The 23,274-nt window shown below is 29.3% G+C and overlaps 2 protein-coding genes across 5 annotated transcripts in view; one reads left to right on the top strand and one right to left on the bottom strand.

The window, feature by feature from the left end:
- LOC113551152 (protein furry) overlaps positions 1-10,291 on the top strand; it is a 110,923-nt gene extending 100,632 nt beyond the window's left edge. For both annotated transcript variants that reach the window (XM_026953208.1, XM_026953209.1), the window contains exons 33-45: positions 384-551; positions 849-989; positions 1,054-1,222; positions 1,307-1,494; positions 1,563-1,637; positions 3,819-4,007; positions 4,659-4,981; positions 5,048-5,231; positions 6,605-6,895; positions 7,957-8,217; positions 8,297-8,460; positions 9,777-9,883; positions 9,958-10,291. In XM_026953208.1, the coding sequence (XP_026809009.1) occupies positions 384-551; positions 849-989; positions 1,054-1,222; positions 1,307-1,494; positions 1,563-1,637; positions 3,819-4,007; positions 4,659-4,981; positions 5,048-5,231; positions 6,605-6,895; positions 7,957-8,217; positions 8,297-8,460; positions 9,777-9,883; positions 9,958-10,100 (2,403 nt within the window). In that variant the 3' untranslated portion in view covers positions 10,101-10,291. The remainder of the gene's footprint in view (positions 1-383; positions 552-848; positions 990-1,053; positions 1,223-1,306; positions 1,495-1,562; positions 1,638-3,818; positions 4,008-4,658; positions 4,982-5,047; positions 5,232-6,604; positions 6,896-7,956; positions 8,218-8,296; positions 8,461-9,776; positions 9,884-9,957) is intronic.
- Positions 10,292-12,410: 2,119 nt separating this feature from the next.
- The window catches only part of LOC113553348 (proton-coupled amino acid transporter-like protein pathetic), a 31,061-nt gene continuing 20,197 nt past the window's right edge, over positions 12,411-23,274 (bottom strand). For 2 of the 3 annotated variants that reach the window (XM_026956646.1, XM_026956645.1), the window contains exons 3-9: positions 20,050-20,129; positions 16,890-16,991; positions 16,523-16,673; positions 15,161-15,643; positions 14,556-14,734; positions 13,977-14,143; positions 12,411-13,185 (exon numbers count right to left, since the gene is read on the bottom strand). In XM_026956646.1, coding sequence (XP_026812447.1) covers positions 12,908-13,185; positions 13,977-14,143; positions 14,556-14,734; positions 15,161-15,643; positions 16,523-16,673; positions 16,890-16,991; positions 20,050-20,129 — 1,440 coding nt within the window. In that variant the 3' untranslated portion in view covers positions 12,411-12,907. Of the gene's footprint in view, positions 13,186-13,976; positions 14,144-14,555; positions 14,735-15,160; positions 15,644-16,522; positions 16,674-16,889; positions 16,992-20,049; positions 20,130-20,692; positions 20,909-23,274 lie in introns of those variants that run through there. The other variant, XM_026956647.1, reaches the window with a different exon arrangement.

Below are 23,274 nucleotides of genomic sequence, written 5' to 3' on the forward strand. Positions count from 1 at the left end.
CATCACTGATCTGTTCTTACTGATTTATTAAACGTGTTTTATGAGCTGTGAAATTAAAATAAAATATTGTGAATATTTTTATTTTTTTCGAATTGTTCTTCAATGGATTAGAAATCCCTGATGTATACAACCGTCACAACTACTAGTTATATTTTTTACTTAAGTGCGAAAAACAATTCGTTATCAAATTATTATTCAAAATTATTTTCATTATATTAAAACATGGTCAATACCCATTATCTAATAAGAAAAATCTAAAATTATTGAATTATCGGTATTTAAAATAACAATATATATATGGAAGAATTTTTTGTTTATACATAAACACTAATACTATAGTCTACATCCAAACTAATTTTTATTTTTTAATATTATATTTCCAGTTGTGTACGAATAAAAGTATGAAATTGGAGAATTTAGCGACGGTTATGACACTGTATAGCCGACGTACATTTAGTAAAGAAAGTTTTCAGTGGACCAAATGCGTTGTTAAATATTTGTATGACGCGTATTCTCACTTAAGTCACAACATGCTTGCATTTCTAGTAGAAGTGAGTAAAATCTATTTCCAAACTATTTTAACTATTTCATATTATACGTAGTTGAGTAATTTTCATAGTTATCTAATTTTCAACATTAAACTATATTTACTTAAAAGAGTTTTAATCTAGTCTAGACGTATTAACTATACGGTCGAATCAATTATGTAAGTATTTAAACTTTGAGAACGTCGTTGTCAAATGGTTAAACTTAATTTAACCTATTTACATAATATGTGTATTGATGTATTAAAATATTTTTTTTTATAAACTGTGTAATATAATTTTTAAAGCTAACTATGTCTTAAGGTGCTGGAGAGAGGACCGTATATCATTCAACTACCAGTGTTAAACATCATTCATTGTATGCTGCACTATGTAGACTTGTCGTCGACCTCTTCGCAGCCCTTTAATGCCGATCTTCTAAGAGTAATCGCTAAATACATCGAGGTAAATGTAACCCAAAAAATAAAATATATTTTTTATTATACTTTCATACTGTTTGTTTATATAGGGTGTTAACTATAAAGAAGCTTTGAAAATATTGAAATTGGTCGTGACCCGTTCATCTACGTTGGTCGCTCCTCCGACCTCCACTCATTACATTTATTGGGACTCGCACGCCACTGCTTCGCATTACTCTTTTTCTGATATCGATGTATTCATGAAAAAAGAATTGCCAGGTACTTATTTATCCGTGACATTATATATTATTATCGACCGTGGTAATAATGGTTTTATGCGTGTTGCGTGTGTATTATACATAGGAAGGACCATGGATTTCACGTTTGACATGTCCCAAACGCCTCTGATCGGTCGCAAAGTGGCGGGAAGTACTGCACTGGATTTGGAATCGGCCAATTCCAATAGTTTATTACTGCAACAAAGACGGTCCACTTCATTATCACCTTCCGACTCCGCGGTTCCCGGATGGAAGAGACCTTGGTTATGTCAAGTATAAAACACATCGTCATCACGTCCTGTCTACACCTGTATTAACATTTTATATCATCACTTATATAGAGCCGAGTTCGAGAATTGTTGGTTAGTTTGTTGATGAGCTGTGGACAACGAGTTGGGTTGCCGAAGAGCCCTTCGGTACGTATATTATCTGTGTATTATTTTTACGACCCGATGAGTCGAATAATGTAAAAAAAAAAAATACTTCACAATAACCCGTCGATTAATCATTTTATTATTATTGTTATATGAATTACCTATAGGACGATTTAAACGCATTGAACAAGGTACGGTAAACGTTTATTGCGCTGATGGGTAGACACATTTCTAGCTATATATTATATTATTATAATCTGTAATGTATGCGTCTCACGTAATACACGGGCATTCCACTAATATGATTTAATGTTGTGTGTATGATTTAGTAAACTAACAATAATAATATTATATGGTCTAATACTCTTATAGCATAATATTATTATACGGACAGTGGCGTAGCCAAAGCGGTTTTGGATGTTATGACAAACTTCAATAATCTACTTTTATAACACAGACAATATTTTCTCTACAAACTTCTTAACCTTATTACCTGCAAATATAAAAAAAGCAATAAAAGGGGGGGCTTTATTGCTTTTTTATATATGCAGGTAAATAAGGTTAAGAAGTTTGTAGAGAAAATATTGTCTGTATTAAAGCTGCAGCCTGCCGTATACATCACCTTTAGTTACTAAAGACTAAAAAACTTGTTTTAGAACATTTTTTAAATTGAAAAAAATCAATTGAAGAGGTCAATAAACATGAAAGTACCGAACCTATACCTATTATATAGATCTAAACCGTAACCCCTCCCCCATTGAAAAATCTTGGCTACACCACTGTGTACGAAAACCAACATCTTAATTTTATTTTAGTTTAGTATGTATAATCATGTTGTTGATTTGGCATTTTACTTTTGATGTGCATATAATTCATAATTTTGAAAAACCGTTAGGAATTAAAATTTTTTCATAAAAAGTACTCTTATTTTAAAAACGATAAGAATTTTTATTCATCCCTCCCTACCGCAGTATTTTAATGTATTGTTAATAATTTTCTGTTATGTTTAAATTATCGGCGAGGTAAGAATGCGAACAGTATTTAAATATACACCTTTAGATTCAAATACAGCATAATGCAATTATGTTACACGAATTTAAATAATAAATAATTTTAATAATAAGTATAGTAACAAAAGATATAAATTGGTTTTCAATTACAATAACATAGCACTATATAAGGAGGGCGTGGTGTGTATGTGTGTATTTTAAAAAATTTAAAAAACAAATTGAATATTAAATTTAATGTACCTATACATTTTTGGAAGCTTTTCGAGCTTGTTAAATGCTCGAAATAAATTTGTTTAAATATATATTACCTATATGAATACTTAGTAGTGAGAACAATTTTTATAGAATTGTTATTGAAGTAACTACATGCGTATTCAGAAAATATTTGATGAAGTATAACAACCGCGTTATAAATATCAACACATAAAATTGATTATTTTTTGGAACATTTAAATGATTATCATTAGTATAATTAATATATATATATATTATATTATTTAAATTAATTATGGACAACACTTGTTGAACTATTTAAAATACACCGTGGGTATATTCTTTACAAGTTTAAGGCTTTTTTTCCACCAAATATTCAGCACAGCTTTAAATATTATATACATTTATTAGAGTTAAATCATATGCCTCGTATTTATCACTAGCGTTGATCGCTCGCTTTCGAATTTTATACGCGATATCATCAAATAACTATGTATTTTGTTTGTTGTTGTTATTTTCGTTATGTGGTATAACGACAGCCACATATTGTAAATCTAGCCTAGGGATGGGCTAAACTTCACAAACTCGAATCTATTTTTACTCAAACACTTCGAACATCTTGATAATCAAATAACACCTCAATTATAAAATCGTATAAACTGATAAGGGTGATGGAGGAGATAAAGATTAGTATTTTAGGATACAGATTTTTATATTTATAATAGTATTGACAATGAACTTGATTCCTCTTAAACTGTTAAAAATGTTTGAGTTCAAAATATTTAATTTAAAGTGTTGATTTCTAATTACCGCGAACTGTTCGAATTTCTTGACTTTCGGAGTATTCTAAAGTTGGATAAGTTCGATAACCCATCCCTAATATTTACTGATCGTCGTGCACACGTTGCTTGTGCAAGAAAATCGTCAGCACGTTGGAATTAATCACTATACAAGTACAAAATTACTTACTATTATTGTTTTTCGACTTTTCTCTTATCAGGTGATATTTAGCCAAAGTTCCGAGTTGCTCGAACGCCATTCAAGTAGAGCTAGCAGCACCGAAGAAGTTTCTGCTCCGGACGTATCCATACCCAGCGATTCGCGAAAAGAACGCGAAGACAATGCTGATCACTTCGGTACGGTCTTTAAAGACTTCGATTTCCTCGAATATGAAAGCGAAAGCGTCGAGGTATGCACCTGCTGTTATAAATTATAATATTATAATCGTAGTTCACGAATAATTATTCGTATGATCGATGACGGTAATATTTTAGCTCGGTCTGGCGTATAGCCTTATAATATATGTGTAGATACTCACTAATCATTATATATTTATATCGGGTGATTAATTTAACGTAAGACAATTACATTTTTTTACATAATTTTAAATTTTTAAAAACAATATTGTTATTAAAAAATAAATGTTTTTCTATTCTTAAAATTTTTTAATAACGATAAAAATCCAGTAGTTTATAAGTTATAAGTACTTAATACTTAGATCGGTGAGGTTGAGTTATGCAGGAGTACCTACTCTGTAAAATGTTGATCCATCACTCTGCTCATCTAAACTTTAAGTACTTGTAATTAATTTGTCCGAAATTTGATTTTTATAGATTGAAATATTTGGAATACAATTTTGCTTCAAGATATGAAATTAAATATGTATTTTATCAATCGAAATAGTAAAAAAATTATATAAAAGAAATATTTTCTGAAATATTGGGTAACTTACGTTAAATAGATCATCATGCACATATTTAGTAGCTACACGCATGACTCGATTTTTAAATAAGTGTTTGTATTTGAGTCTGAATAAACCGAAATTATATGATGTCTATAGGGTGAAAGTACGGACAATTTCAACTGGGGTGTCAGAAGACTACCGTTAGGCGGCAACGATCTGATGACCACAAATGCGCCAGGTGGTGTTGCAGCCACGTACGTGACGGGCGCGGATGGCATATGTCAAGTGGAAGAGAGCGTCAGCGAGCAGACTCCGATGCTGAATGCGAAAAAGGGCAATGACGAATCATCGGACGACGAACTAGGTTCTGTTTCACCTCTAGACGAGATAGCCGCATGCAACGCGCAGCTTGAACCGGATAACGCGTCCTGTGACGGCCACCGTGATCGCACAGATTCAATAACGCGTTCCGACACGTCGTGAGTCTGCGAGTACGATTTTACCTAACGATTGATAATTAATTGTCATTTTATTTACGTTTCAAGTGGTTCGAGTATCGGCGATCTGGGCGACTTAACGCCGTGCAACGCTTCGCCAAACTTGAACGCGCTCATGTCATTCCAACGAGACGATACCGAAGAATGTTGGAGGTCCACCATCAAGTCACTATTGGACCAAAAGCCGTCCAATGCTCTGCATATGTTCCACATACTTCACAGAGTAGTTAAGGTGAGATTCCCGACGACATATTGTTCGGTATAGTACCAGAGCACGAAGTCGTAATATATTATAATTAAATTATTTCAGAAAATAAACAGGTGTTTAATTAAGACGTTTTGTGCCTAAAGGAATGTCTTGTGAAATTAAAATCTTCTATTTTTCAAATAACAACCACACTATTCCATTATAAGTTATGAAGCGGATAATTTTCTAACAATGTTGACATATTAAAATTAAAATTCGAACCAATAGTTTTTAAGTATTTCTTTTCGTGTACTAAGAAAAAAATATGATAGGTTTGGGAAAAGTGAAAGCTACGGTATTTAAAATTTTATGAATTAATATTAATTTATATTTTTAAAGACCATTAACTTTATTAAAATAATTTTAAAAAGTGATTACTAGGTACATTAACATTTTTTAGAAAAATTATTCACTTAATAATTTGCAGTAGATAGCGAAAGGAAGGGAGTGTTCTCATTGGAAAAATAAAAGTTTGTATCAATACAGGATACTCCTAAAATAATACAAAAAATCACAGTAATTTGAAAATATAATATTTAAGTATATTTAAAGGTTCCAAAAATTAGAATTTTAATAAATTTATTATTAAAAGAAACAGGGGTGAACTTGCTTGATTGTTCGCCCTGCGCATAAGTGAAAAATATAATCTATTGCATGAAAAATCGATACAGTACTTACTACACTTGAAGGCTGTAATTATATATGTTTAAAGGAGTTCAAAACTATTTCTACGTGTGTTAACATTTAGATTGTATATCCCTTGCCTTCAACGCAACTATGCCCCTCTTCAAAATGTATTTTATCACCCAAGCACCAACGCTCTTTTAGTGTGCATTACTTAATCAATTTACCTGTTCACGTGTGACATGCCCCGTGGCAGGTGTCATACATTAATTTTTCCGGAAAACTACTTTGAAAATTTTCCATTTATTATCTGTCTTATGATGTACACCTTACTCTATCTTTCTAACTTATATATAATATATTATAATTTATACGTATTGTATAAATTGATCTGTTCATTATACTATGTAATTCTATATACTATATATAGTTTAACTGATTGTTATTCGAACTTGTCCCGTATTTATTTTAATAAAATACTTTAGCTGGATAATCAAATTTTTAACGTAGATCTACGAGCTACAAAATTCCACAGTTGAGATTAATTGAATATAACAATACACTGCTTATTATGTAGTGTAAGCTTTATATTTCATTTTTTTTTATTGTTCATTTAGATTTAAACATAACATTTAAAAACACTCAACATTTGTACCTATTCTTAAGTAGCTTATACTTTCGAACAACATGTTATAACTTTTATTATCATATTATGTCCCGCGTGTGGTTTACAGGACATTATTAGGAAATGCGTTCTTCTGACCCGCGAGGCTTGCGTGACACTAAACGAGTATGTAGAAGAAGATCCGGCGACGACGGGCTGTTGCGCCCAGAGCCATGTCAACTGCCGACAGATGCTCACCCACCTTAACTCAGCCATCATAGTATTGACCACCCACGCTGATCCACCACTCGTGTGGTTCTCGCCGACTGCACTGAAGATGGATGGTGCGTTGCGGTTCCCGATGCTCCAGATACGGGAGCACATAGACACGTTGTTGGATCGTAAAGATCAGACTTCCGAAGTATATTATGAAATTTTCTATATATTTTATATTTTCTAGATAAAAAAAAAAATCAAACTTAATTTTGCTTTATAATGTAGTAGTGGTACTTAATATGAACTTTAAACAGTTCAGCGATCGAACTGAATAAAATGGTTTGTTGGTCAGAGCCGTATTAACGCATAGGCACTTTGCCTAGGGCCTACAAAAATAAAATGTGTGGCTACTATTTTTTTTGTTACAATTGTCTTGTTTTATACTTAAATACTAGGGATAAAGAAATATTCAATTGGTGTGAAATAAGTTTTTTTTGGTGGTTTTTAACAATTTAATTTTCCATATACATATTTGAAGACTTGGTGTAAAATTAAATGTTTTTAAGATTTGTTAAAATTACTTTCACATACAAGTTTGGATTTGATTTTTTTTTTTTGTTTTTAAAGGATTAACACCGAAATTCAACACTTCCTCTCCTAAATAGAAGGTTTTATATCCATTTAAATACTAGACACTGCAGTGTCGTATAAGCGCATATGAATTAAAAGAATTGTTCCCAAGGCCAAGGCTGCATCTGAAAAAAAATTCTGAGGGGGGTCCAACATTTTTTTAAATATAAATACTGAAAATATTTTGTCAATTAACTTTATTTACCACTATAAAATGTTTCTATTTTAAAAAAAATCCTTGGAGGGCCTCCACCAGTTACGGCTTTGCCTAGGGCCTACGATTGTATTAATCCAGGCCTGTTATTGGTTGAAGAAGGGTACTAAAGGGGTAAATAAAAAAGCAATCAATAAAATACAATAAAATACTTCCACTCATTTATATATTATAATATATGTTTCATAAGTCATAATAATAGTATTCCAAACACATATTAAATAATATTATTCGTTTTCTATAATAACTAAAACATAATATTATGGATTCGGTATTTACATCTTCATCAAAACTAAATATGTAAAATTCAATATGTGCCCAGTTTAGTTAAAGGAGGGACAACTGACCCCTAGATGTAGGTGGTGATAAGTCAATAACGTGATGTGTCTTATACAACATAATATTTTGTAAATTTCTTCTAGTGTCTGTTTTCCGTACGGGCCACGCTTAAAGTGTGCAAACTTGGCGAACGCATGCCGGAAGGATCGAGCACGAGCAGTGGCGGTGGTGGCGGAGCAGGTGGTGGCGGCGAAAGCGGTGCTGGCGGTAGTTGTTATTCAAATGAAGAGTCAATTTTGGATTTAGGCAAAGCTCTATACAAACTGCATTTGCAATTGCTGCTGCTCTTGGAAGCAGCCGCAAAAATGTACATTGCACTGTCCGTCTCAGCCACTGACAATAAAGTGAGTGTTTTGTTACTTTTGTAACTCGCGTTCACTCCGTATGATGATTTCTATATGATCTTTTTTCGCCTTTTCATAGTTACAAAACTTGTCGGCCGAAGTGAGTACCGTAAGAAGAGCACTACTGCGTGCCAAAGAAGAGAGCGGCACACATCCGCTGGCGCCAACGCCCGAAGAGAGCTTGGTCCAGATACTCCAAGAGTCAGACTGGCCTAACGCTTTGACGTACGCTAAACAGAATAAGTACGTCCAATTCTATGACAAAATATAACATATATACAGTTCACTCGATATACTCATAGTGCACAGAATATAACATTGACCTATACTTAATCTATATGTCAAGTATATACTTTGTAGCGATAATCATTATGATATTTGCACAGTAATATCAATTATACATATACTATTTTGGTTAATTATTTTAATGGTCGTAACACGATTTAATTAGATTATTTTTTTTTTTTTTAATTTATTTATTTATTTAGCTGTTAATCTAACAATTATTATATCTCGGCAATTATTGATATAACAATATATATAGCATAATAATCATTTTATTAGATAAAATAATTATAAATGCGTAGTCTCAGAATATAAATATAACATCAAAAACCAATTAATAAAGAAATTATATAATAATAAAGATAACCGATCACACAGCACTGTATGTGGACAATTAAACGACTAAAATTACAAAACAATTATACAGGGTAACTTACCAAGTACGTTCACTCCGTTTTTCGTGCTAATTATATACCTATATATTAATGTAGGTATATTATATTTCGATGCGTTAATATTAAATTAATACTTTTGATACAAAAAATAAAATATTTTTTTTATTGAATACATTAAATGCTTTTTGCATATGCAATCTGTAATCTTATATCTAGATATTAATGGTTTCTTTTACTTTATTTATAATTGCAATTTAATTAAGGCCATTTTATAATATGTCAACGTCATATTTAAATTACTCATATATTTTCCGATTGAACAAAAATTAAATATTTATAATTTTCGATTTGTTTTTTACGTGTTAGATGCATGGTATAAATCTATAAGTATATTTTTAATTTTAATTGGAAGTTAATGTGCGTCATTAAATATTTTAAATAGTTCTTTTCTTACATGTTATACAATTAACTCTCAAATAGCAAAATTATTTTTCCAAGTGATTATATAATTTTAAATTACCATTTCTCTATATCGATTACTTATGATTAAAAATAATATCTCAAGATAAGTTTAAATTTAATTCATATCAATTATTACCTTAAATACACTAACAAATTGCTTAAACGTAATATAAATTAATAATTATTGTTAAACAAATAACATGACCAATAACAGTATTTTTAATACATAACAACCAAATTGGAGACCTTAACCTTTTGTTTCTTTTTATTAACTTTGTACTTGGACTATTACCTTTATTGTAATTATGTAAGATTATAGTTGTATATTGTAACGTTTAAGAGATAATTAATATTATTGTAAGAACAACCTGTTTATGCAATCTAAATATCTAATCAGTAATCGTGTATTTATGGTAGGAGTCGTTGGCTCGATGAACTTATATCGACCGGAACGGATGACGACGACGATGATATCACCAGCATATTGAGCGTATATTGTCATCTTTTGATCGAAAAACACTCGGGTAAATAAAATCAAAAAATAAATACAAGAAATTCGAACGGCTTGAGACTTAACCAGCTATGTTTTGTCTTACAGATGGATTCATCGTTACCGAAGAAGATTTGATGAGCGTCACGAACGGGCTGATGACCGAACTCTTTCCAATGTTGGAAGCGTTGAACTGCATCGAATCTCGTGTCAAAGGGCTACCAAAGACGTCGAACTACCCTCAAAACTAACTAATAATATTTTATGTCTGACAATATATATATTTGTGTATTGTGTTAATGATTTATATAGCCATAAGAAGTTTTAACGCACCAATTTTTTATCATTTTAAAGTCTACAAGACAAAATATTACATTTTTATTATTACTATATTATAATCTCTTAATTATTATATTATCTCACTTATTTAAATAAAATTATATAATTTACACATAAAATTCATTATTGTATGCAAAAATATATGATGAACAAATGAAACGCTCATATTTTCAACATTAGTTTTTGCTGTCATACGCAAGTCCTACAGAATAAACACTCGGCTCCTATTTTTAGGTATATCTATCTTATATATTTACATTATGTAAATTAGCATTTCCTCATTTCAAAAAGTTGATATATTTTCGTAGTAAATATTGCATATAAGTTGTGACAATCATACATAAAATAATCAAAAAAAAAAAAAAAAATGTTAGCTGATTTAAATAGCACTTTTTATGATATATTATTTTATAAGTTGTGTAATAAGATAAGTTATACTAAAAGTCTTAAAATAAGCCAAATTTAAATACAAAATTTGCAATTTTTATCATTTAATAAGCATATATGCATATTTATTTTTCAATTAGAATTTATATCATATCGATTTTTAAGTTATCTTTTATAATTTTTAAAACATTTAAATCCACGAATTGCATAATTCAAGTATTGTGAAAATAAATCGGTAACTTGATCTAAATAATATCCAAATTATTATAAAAATAATTTATTTTTCGATACCATTAACGATATGCAGTAATCACTAACCAAGACCGATTAGTATTATTTTTATTATTATTATCAAAGAGTAAATACATCACACATTAACATGAAACCGTGATATTTGTATATAATTGTAACTATAATCAAATTAATATATATTATTTTATGTAGTTCACAGTAGTTGAACATAACAATTGAAAAATGGTAACAATGCAAGATCATAGAATTTTCGTAATTTGCTTATTCATATTCTAAAAATATCTACGTATATCCTTACATTTATCGACAAAATTGCTCAATCGTGTCATGAAAAAAGGTTTTTATGCTCCTAATCATGTGATAGCCCAATATTGTAGGTAGTTCAAATGCGCAATTGATGCAACTTAACCAAAAATATAGGTATATCGTATTTGCCACTGCAGCATAGACGTAGAAACGGTTGGATATGGGTGATGGATCCCCCACCACCATTTTTCTTTTATATATATTCTTAATACATTATACCGATTGTAGAAAAAATGACAATCTTATTATACATTTTTTTTTACAAAAATTGCTAGTAGTTTGGGGTATATATATACCTGGGGGGGATGAAAATTCGTGTCTACGACACTGCAATTTAGTCTATGCAAGTATCTCGTATTATACGTCTATATTTAACTAATATAACTGTGAATTTACTGATTATTCAAATTTGAAGTTATAAAAACGATCATAAGTTAGACTTTTTACAATATTTGCAATTTTCAGCGATAAGCGAATGAAATTTAAATTGCAATAATTTTACAAGCTCATCGCCATTACTTGCATAACATTTTAAATATCGTAAGACAAAAAAGCCAACGTAAAAATGCAGATTAAGATTTACTTAACTTTAATTTTGATAATAGATGATTTCAATTCACTCTAGTATAACGTACATTTTCCATATTGTATTTTACTACGTTTGAAAGACAGAGAGAACATAATAATATAGCAGGTATAACCTTTAAAAATGCGTTGATTAATGGTCGTTTATTATACTGTGAGTTGTAAATTTCAATATTATACTTATTCGTCGATCAACATCTGGCTAAATTTTTCTTCAACAATATCATAATATTATAATAAAAATATAATACAAATCAATATAACTAAATATGGTATATTTTGGAAGGAATCCGGGAGATGTACGACAAAAACAAACGTCGCTTGGTGATAATTTCAACCATGGAGATTGTACAACTGAAAACAATTACTCAAATAATTGTAGACAATATAGGGGATTTTTAAGCGTTTACAATTGAAAAATGGCCGAATTTCACTAGTTATTATTCTTGGACTGGCGAAAAATTTGATTTGGTTCGAAAATTAATCAAATCACAAACAAATATAAGGTCAACAAATAAATATTTTTAACATTATCTTTAAATTGTATATTAATTATTATTATGTATCAAAAAAAATAACATACAATTGTAATACCTTATTAACATAAATCCAATACGAGTTAAATACATATAAATATATATAAAAAAAGAAAATGAAAAACATTTATTTAATTATAATATCATATAATATTGTAAAGCCTGTTTGGATCGAATAAAAAAAAAACCCGATCGTACAATAATAATGAAAATGATTAATCCTAAGTCTGACATTATGTTTAGAAAATAAATTAAAATTAATATAGTAATATAAATATAATACTTAAACATTTTTTTTCGATGTGCGAGTGCGCCCTTAAAATAATATTATTATGTAATATATGTCTATCACCTGCTATTATATGCCCGTCGAAGCTATACGCAGTGGTCGACGGGCGCCCGTCGGAAAAAACAACGGTGATGACGACGATGACCAAGACTAACTGTGTGGCAGTTGACTTGTCGATGTCGGTCGTCCGATCTCGATTTATAAATTTTTAATACGTATACACGCGTTAATAAATACATATATATATGTGTGAGTATATATAATTATCGTAACGATGTACTCGGCATGACCGGAAGTCTCGAATTTTGTAGGGGGAGAGAGGAGTTGGTTGGCTGTGTGGTCGATGATGTGGCCGGATTTCCGGTCATTGGGCGGCCGAATGAGTCATGTTGGTGGCCAGAGGAGCGGCGGGACCGTACGTGGAAATGATTTGGAAGATGCTGTTGGACGTGCCAAAGACCAGCGCCAAGAAACCGACGGCGATCAACACCGCGTTCCGGATGGTCATCCAGATGGTCACTTTGTCCCAGTACGTGGCAAACTCAATAACCACGGGCACGATGATGCCGAGCAGCGAGAAACAGAAGGCTCCGATGAGTCCGATGAACGGTCCGATTGTCGGTACAGCTACCGCAATCGCCACTGTGAAACCACAAACATTTAATTACTATTAGTATTAACATATATCTCTTATAAAATATTTCAGTATTTTTAATGATTCACCAAGCACTCCCATTTTTCCATTTAATAATTAATTTAGTTGATAGATAAATATATTAACTCCTAAAATATTCAAATCACCATAGCCATCATGTCTTACAAACGATCATCATATAGGCAAATACTTAAATCTAGAAATTAGACGATTTTAACTGATCACAATAAAAGGGATATCAGAAAAAAAATTCAAAAAAATTTCGGTAGTAAATATAAGTATAAATATATTTTTTTTTTAAATCATCAATCTTAATTTTATAAAAGTTATTTAGTGTGCAGTTTTTAATTGTCATTACTTATACGAATCGTCTTAAAATAGTGTGTTTTATTGTTTACGTTATAACTTACGAACAGACGACGCGTACCTAGACGTTAAAAAAATTAAATGCACGTGTGTATTTATTACTTAAACAAAAAAAAATAATAATTGCACATTGCTTTTTTTATACCACTTAATATAAATCTTAACCCTAATCCTTATTATACACCACATCCATTGTCTAAGCTAGTCAACGCCGCGTGTTTACTTTAATTTTTTTTTTTTTTTTTTTTTTTGACAAAAAGCATACTCATTTTATTTGAAAAAAATTGTTTTTCTACGTATAAATAGAAAATGAATTAGAAAATTATGAAATTTTTCTTTCAATACAAAATGAAAAAAAAAATCGATCTAATAAAATATGCAATTACATTTACGGCACTGTTGTTTTACTCACCAGACAAGGTCACCATGACCGTTCTTAGAACGTAATTGTGGTAAATTGTAGCTTTTTCAAAACTATCCTGGATTTTGGTCCACGCGATTTCCAAGCAAACGAAAAACTGTAGACCGTAAGTGCAGAATACTGCTAAACTGATACATATTTTAGCAACTTGAGCAGCACTGTAATAAACACACACAAAAACATTAATAGCCACCATTAATAGTGAATAAGTTAAAGTTTTTTCGCGCTCGTCGTAAAGCATAAATAATAATTAATTTAATTCAATAGTGCATCACCTAGCTACGTCTCAACCAAAATATGTATAGCACAAATTTAAAAAATAGTTTTCAAACGTAATGCCACATAGTTTAAATCTCATAAAAAAAAATTTTCGTTCATTTAATATATACATAATGATATGCTCACTCTTTTTTCTTTCTTCAATAATATAGTATATTATAATAAATACTAGTTCCAATTTTACATAATGGCAAGAGTTACGTTATTCAAATAAATAAATCTAGTAATCAATTCATATCCTAACATGGAAAAATGATAAAATATATGGATCTAGCTGTGTGTTTAACTTACATGTCTTCAGTGGGAAGGTTTAGCGTTATACTCGATTCCGTTGCTTCGCCGTACTTCAAGTAACCGAGGAAACCGAGCAGAATATATACAATAGTCACGCCACCCATGCCGACATTCAGCACACCGAAAACTCCCAAAAAGCTTCTAGGCGTTTTCATGTTGTTTTCCAACGGCATCACCTACATAATGAAAATCTAAGTCAAATCCAGTTATACATCATCAAATTATGTTATCTGCCTTTAAAACTGCCGCTTGACGTCAATAAATAAAATAGTGAAGTCAGATTGGTTGAACAGTAAAATTATTAAGAGGTTAGGTTTGAAGATAATATTATGGTAAAACGACGAAAATATTAATGAGATTTCGTTAACTCAAGAGCACAAAAAGTGACTTTAACGCAGCGAACTTAGTACACTAACTTATATGAATATATTAGAAGTATACCTGATGATAATATTTAAAAAATATTTTTTCTTGACTTATATTGTTTTTATGTTTTTAAATATATATATATATTAAGTTAACTCGTGTATTTTTAATTTTATATTCTCTATCAAGTTAGTCTAATTGATGCTTTCTCGAAGCTCGATTAGTATAATACATACCACTCCAATAGCTTCCATGGCGAACACGGTGAGACAGAAAAATGTAGGAAACGTTGCAAAGGTCCCTACGGCCGGCCTTTCCGAAATGCTGGGTAAGTCGAACAACGTATAATAAAACGTGATGCCCAGACCAACGAACATCAACAGATTGGCGACCATGGACACGGGCGCTAAATATTTAAGATTCGGCACGTAGCTGAGCAGTATGAGTGGTATGAGCAACATCGCAATAAAGTACCGGATATTCAGCGAATAACCCATATGATGTAAGAACAACTGTTCGAAGTTCGAGGCAATGATAACCGTGTATACGCTGCACGTTCCGAAGTATGTGACGAACAACAGCCAAAGCACTGATTGCCGGGTAAGCGACGAGAACTTCCGAGACCATTCAGGTCCATTGGCGAATGCCACTTCAGCTACATCCGCGTAGCCCATGGACGATACTTTTGTCCGCCTGTAGAGCGTGTGTGCGCATTTCACCTGTAAAACGACGAACAAATAATATATATATATATATGTTAAGAACACTAGATAAATCTATGTAAAATATTTTTGATCCAATGTAAAAAAATATAACTTTTTAAAAATTAAAAAATAAATATAAAGATGTGTAATGCCACAACAAGGGATTATAATTATAAAAGCCGTTTGGCGTTAATTAGTATATATATATATACAAATAAATAAATAATTACTTAATTTGGTCAAATGTCTAAGAATACATTTTGTTGATTACCAACTAGCAACTACTAAAAAGCAGCTTACTTAGTACACGATTCAATTAACTTATGATAAAAAATAATTTCATAAAAAATGCTTTTTAAAAATTAATTCCAAATTGTATAAACTAAGTTATTACATAAATTAACAAATATTTAATAAATGTTTACTATATTACTAAATAATATACCTAACTTAAAAAGTATTTAATACATTTAATTCAATAAGCATATTGCATGTATATATTTTTTTTGTTTTTTAACAAATTATTTGTTACATAAAATAATAAATTAAAAATTTAACTTCAAATAATATCGTTGAACAGTTGAAAAATGTAATTGATATAAATTTATGTTTAACTCTTGTGCCTTATTAGTTATTATAATATCTGGGTTTAATAAACGCGCATGTCAGAATAGTGACTTTTTAAAGTCTTATAGATCTTTTATGATTTATTTCCTACAAGTTTTTAAATGATCCTCTATGAATTACTGTATATGGTGACTTAATAATATTTTTAGAAATATCTTTGTAAACCATACGTATATGTCTTTAAATTACATTTTATGTATTTTTTATTTATAAAAAAAAATATAGCATTATATAGTTAATGTTATATAATATTTAACACATGCGTACCAGTGAATACGAACAAAACGTGCACACGAACGATACGAACACTGTTGCGAATATGCCGGTTATAAGTCCTGAACACTGGAAAGCTTGCGGCATGGCCAGGATCCCAGTTCCCAGAGACGCTTTGAGTAAATGAGTCAGCGTCTCGCCATTTCTATAAAATCAAAATAATTAATATGATATTGTAATAGCATTAAATTATAAGTATATAAATTATATGCCTGATATATCAGTACGATAGACGATATTGATTAAATAGTATAAATACGATATTATATATTTATATTCAACTACATAATTACTAATTACTAATTAGTATAATATTGACATATTATACCTATATAATATACTTTATAGGCACCACACTTACGTAGTAGGGTGTTCTAAGTTTCTTTCAAGGAATGGATCGAAGTAGTCGATGCCATTGAGGTGTGCGACTTCGCTTTTCTCTAGTTTTTTGCTAGCTTTTCGTCTGAAATAAATATATTATCAATAAAAATTTGTCTCATTGTTTTGTTTTATAAACGTATATTTAAAAGGCGTCTATACACGAAACCATTGTTCTCAGTTATTAATTGAATCGTGATAAATTATAACCACATAAAAGTTTATTTAAAAATAAACGAAAACTAATAGGTCATTAGATAACCATACCAAAACTTTTTTGAATAATATTAAACACTTGTAACAAATGAAAATAAAAATATAAAACTAGATAATATTATGACTTATGGTTCTTTGTAAGGTTATAGCAATAACAAATTTTCAAAGTAAAATATTCAATGTTCATACTCTACCTACGAATCAATTATAGACGAATAAAAATTATATTATATTTGTGACTATTTCTTCAAATTAATCAAACGAATATATTATTATATGTATCGAATACGACGACTGTTTATTTTTATAATGAAAAATAACTAACATTTTTATGATGGCAGTGGTACTTAAATTATTTATCGGGATAAAACAATTATTTGTTCGAGTTATATTTATAGGAAACAATGTATTTTCACCACAAAATAATTATCTTAATGATTAAACCAATAACATAATTACTTATCACCTAAAAGTAATTGTTGTTAATATAATGAAAATCTATTTTCTCATAATATTTTACGACGCGTATTATACATATCTTTAAAATATATTTCAACAATATGTATTTGTATATTATTTTTTTATCCTCGTAGTAATACAAATAATGATATAATGACGTTGTCGGTTCACGAAAACAAATATTTTTTTTGTTTTTATAGAGTTACCATTGATCTCATAAAATAAAATAATTATTATAATTGTACATAATTTTAGATTTATATATTTGGTCGAAACTACTCAAACGACTATTTTAAAATTCTGTGTAGCTTAAATTTAACAAAGTTTAAAAATGAGTAAATCCACAAACATAATATGCCACAGGTAACGCGTGCAAGATCAACTAATATTAAATATAATGATCAATATTTGAAAAAAGTTTTTTACAATAAATTTTGTACACTAAAAATAAATAATTTATCGGTAGCACGGTGGCTCAACATTATTTTTAACAATTAAAATTTACAATAAACGCATCCGTTAACAATAATTATCCATATACCAAAACGTGAGCCAAAATCTTGGTGGATTTAGTAACTATATGTCTACAATAGTACAATCACATAACACGATAGCTCACACTTGTGATAAAACAATGATATATTCTTAGCGTTGAGATAACAATATAATTGCAGAACTAGAGAGATATTATTAACTGCACAAGATGAGCGGTCATGTTTTTCTGTTTTTCCGTGTTGTTTACTTTATGAGTCATCAATAACAATAACGTCTGTTGTCTTAAAAGCGTTGATTATTATGTTTAAACATCATAATCAGGTCAAAATAAATAACAAAAAACAATAACAATAAATAATAATATTAATATGACAATGATAAAACATAGATATTTAGAGCGTCTAAAATTTTACATAAACAGATACGATTTCGATGACTCGCGTACGTATTACTTACAATACGAATATGTGACTATAACGACAGTGAAACTTTAGTATTATTATCAGTAGGTATCATAAAATTATTCCTGCTAGGGTACGCGAAAATAACATTCAAAATATGGTTATAGCAGCGACCTTGACAAGCGGAGCAATGAACGTCGAATGCCAAAATTCCAAAATTGGTCGACGTTAAACCATTTCACATTTTCACCCTTTTAAAATAAACGAGTAATATTCTATAATCTCTATGACTTGGTGGGGTCATGCGAAATATATCTGGTTACAAATTGACAGTAATCGAATCCACATATCGATACTTTCAAACGAAATAAATCATTTTATATTATATATTTTTTATAATATGTATGTGGGACCTAAATAATTATCAATGTACAGCACACCGCTGGCATCGAAATCGTACGCAATTATTACATATTTATATCGGTTCAGAGTTCAAAGCGCACGCTTTTTAAAACTAATAATTAACAACGGCGTCTCTTGCCAGGCGCCACGTTTCTGGACAAAAAAAAAATACGAATATACTACATATACAGAACGATTCACTAAGCATGCTCAACCAATTTTTATCATTTAATCGTTCTAATTCCGATTTATAATATTTTTAAGTTTACTCAAGAACCATATTTTAAAATAAGTTAGGTTAAATTTTATCTCTTAGATTTTTATATCATTTAAGGAGTGTCTTAAGACAATGCAATGTTCTTATAATCAAATGATGGCTTCTCTTTTATAAGTTAATTGCTCAGTAGAATATTTTTTTTCTTGAAATATTAATGTATATAAATCAAAATTCTACCAATAATATTCTAAATTACTAAACTTATTGTATTATAAGAATAATAGTCTTTTATGACGAATTTACATAATTATATTTAATATTGATTAAATATAATATTAATAATAACAATTAAAATATCAAATCATCACGACCGCCTTATCTTCTAGTTATCGTAGAATATTATCCTTGGTACACAAAGTTTAACAAATCGAAAACGTCATGTCCAAATTTAAATTTATATGTATTAAATTTTTCAAATACAAATTATAAAAAAAAGTCTTTATTTATACTTATATAAATGAATAAAATTAGAATTTAAATAAATAAATGATAATTAAAACAAAATTTAGAGTGAGCTTGATTGAAAAATCACCTTGTATATAACATTATAACGCGCCAAATAATAAAATATCAAGTATTAAAAAAATTTTAATTTTTGAAATTAATTAAATTTTAAAATTAAAATTAAAAAAAAATGTTCGTGGATATTAAAAATAAAAATGCCATTCATAAATAATCGTTAAAAGAATAGTGAGTGATATGTATCCGCGAGTTACACGATTCACATACTTTTTTATCCCACGTCTAAATTTATAATATACCTACCAACCATCGATTTACATTTTTTTTAGCTAAATTATATATTATGTAAACCAAGATCTCTTTCTTTGATTCAAACGTTTCGAGAAAGAAAAAAAGAACTTACGAATAGAAAAATTATCAATAAAACTTACTTGTTTTGCGGTACTTCTTTCATCTTGGACTTTTCGTCCAAAAGGAACGTCTGAAGTTCCGGTTCTTCTCCTTGGGAACCCTGAAATTCGAACAACGACCCCTGTATTTGCTTATTCTTCGAGAATTTATAATTAATAAAAATATTTTACACTGCAGGGTATTTAGAGTGCGTCTTCGGCACAATTATTATTATTACAATATTTTATGTTCTATAAATTACACAAATATCCGTACACCGCGAGACAGCAATATATTCAAGGGACGCCGGGACCTGACTGAGGAAGTGACAAAGAGAGAGCGAGGAAAAAAGTGGATCGCTGACAAGTTATTTGGCCCACAAGAAATTGAAACGTCTTTAAAAATAAACTCTATAGGCGTAGTGAATAGGTACACACTCTTACGCGACCAGACAGACACTAAAATATATTTCATATATACAAATTAATTATATATTATATACATTAAATATATATGTATAGTCGGTGGTGATACGATATTGTATTTTGTACGCAATTACATCGTTTTGTAAGGCGGATGTAAGAGAAATGAACGGAAAAAAATACTTCTTCCCTAAATGGAGTTTCAACCTATATATACATATAAATGTCTCTTGCGTATAAAGTGTAATGTGTAATTACTTACTGGAGAGTATGTAACAACACAGAAGACTCGTCGCGCGATGATTGAAGATTTCGTGGAATATACACTGGAGGAATGCGAGTATGGAGTATGGGTACCGTTTGCCTGTCGATCGCCGATAGAGTGCAAGTTATGGGTAATTATAAATTACTGTGTCTAAGGCGGCCCAGAATTAAAAATAATTTTTTATAATTTTTTTTCACGACGTTGCTACTTTTACTATGACGGCCGCAAATTAACTGCGACTGTACGCAGATCCTCGTCCGTCGTTATTTTAAACCCCGAAAAATGTGCTTGGACAAGAGAGATATTTGCAGAAACGTGCTTTATCTATAATATTAAACATTTAAAAAAAAAAAAAACGATGCATGTGTGCAGGTCTATAATAATGAGATATTTTTTAACTAACATTTAGGTATAATATACTCGGCATAGGTAAGTATAAATATCATATATGATTAAAAAAAAAAAACGGTTACGTGGTGCGACACGAACACAGACGGACAACTGTATACTCAATCTAAAAATAGATACCCTAATTATCGGAATTATGTATTGTTAAATATCCCTTGCGTTGTCCACGCTTTATTGTTCTGTACAGTACACCGATGTACTTAACTACTATAATAAAATTATAATCCATCAATAGTCTACACGGATTAAACGTATCGGAGGGCAGTAGTGAATTTAATAGAGCTTTAGATTTTTTAGTATTAGAACTTAATGGATTATAATATTTATTACTTACAATATAACATATTAATACTTATTCCTGTATAGAATGAATCGTAAGTAGTAATTATAGTGATAAACAAAATTTAAAAAAAATATTATAATAATATTATAACATATTATATTCATAGATATAAATTAATATCTAAAATGAATAAAATATATAATTTTTTCGTTATAAATTATTTATCTAAAATTAATTTTATATTATTCTTTATTTTTCCCTATTCTTACAAACGAAAAAATTAATCTATATTTGCCACAGTTCAGAAGGAATTAAAAAACTACAAAGACATTTGGACCTTATATTAAATTTTGGAAGTTGAAACAAACTATTATGATAGTAAAATGGTTATACGAGATTTTCTTTGAAATAAATAATAATATTTTTGAAAATAAGAAATTTGTATTCGTACAAATTATCGAAGATTTGTTTCAGAATAAATCAATTTGTTTAACTACATTATACTAAAACCAACGAAAAACCACATATATATATAGGGATATAGGGATATATAGAGATCTTCTAATATATTTAATTTCAACTTGACTTAAAATGCTTAAATATAATAATAATAGGAATAGTGTGGTATTGGGACAATCGATGAAATTAGGACTTGGGATGTGAACAATACCATAAATGCCAATGAATGAGTCGTCTTTCGAGGTATAAACTATAACTAAAACATTATATGTAACATAGATTACACTTTAAGTAAAAATGTACTAGTCTTGTATAACAAAGATATTTGAAAAAAAATTATATGCTAGGTTCTAAATTTATCAACATATTTCAAAAATTATAATATACACTAATATGTGATCATTATATATATATATAGTTTTATCATAAACCGATAGTGCTATTTGAATAATTAAAAAATTGATACTTTTTTCCCGGAGTTTATTTTCTAATCTTAATGTTATTTTTGAATAATTTTGTTTTCTAATCTATTATTAAATTTTATTTATTCTAATTACACATTTTTGATTAATTGAATCACAAAAAAACTCAAATAAAAATTTAGCAATAGGCACATGATATAAAGTCCATATTAGTATATTACAGACTGCAGTACTGCACATATAAATTTTCTTACTACGTTTTAAGAATATTAGTTAAAATGCAATTGCATAAATGGATATTCGGTATAAAAAATAAAATCATTAACAAGGGTCAGGAGATAATAAACAATAATTAATTGTAACACAATTACGAATTATCTATCTATATTAAAATATTAAATCGATCATCTATAAAATAAAAATAGACATTTAAAGTATAAAAATAAAAAAATGTTTGCGATAACCTATTACCTATATAGAAAGAATATGTGGAAAATAATTGATCTTATAATAATTACTGTAATAATAACACATTCCAATCCTCCATAAAGCTATATAAATTAGATATATTATTAAATGAAATAAATTTATCCTAATTGTACCTATGATCTAATGCTGTGTAGTTTATAATTTGGTTAGGCCACTAATGAAACGTACGTGTATATTTAATAGAGATATGCTTGGTGTATACTTTTAATTTATAAATCAAAAACAAAATACTTAAATAAACATCGACATTTTTAAAAACCAATATCAATAAGTGATGAAATTAATCAGTAATAGATTCTTATTTATCAGCATTTAAGTTTAATTAAAAGAGAAGTAAAGTGATATGATGATAGGGAAATGTAGTACATAAAATTATACACTTACACGTACAATTAATTATAAAAACCATTTTTTTTTTTCAAAAATATTTATCGAGATACGGAATGTTGAGTGTTAAAAATTATGGTTTTAACATAAACTTATACGCAATTGATAAAGACATGTAATTGTCCGATAAA

Source organism: Rhopalosiphum maidis, chromosome 2 (genome assembly GCF_003676215.2).
Source record: "Rhopalosiphum maidis isolate BTI-1 chromosome 2, ASM367621v3, whole genome shotgun sequence".
Lineage (NCBI taxonomy): Eukaryota > Metazoa > Arthropoda > Insecta > Hemiptera > Aphididae > Rhopalosiphum > Rhopalosiphum maidis.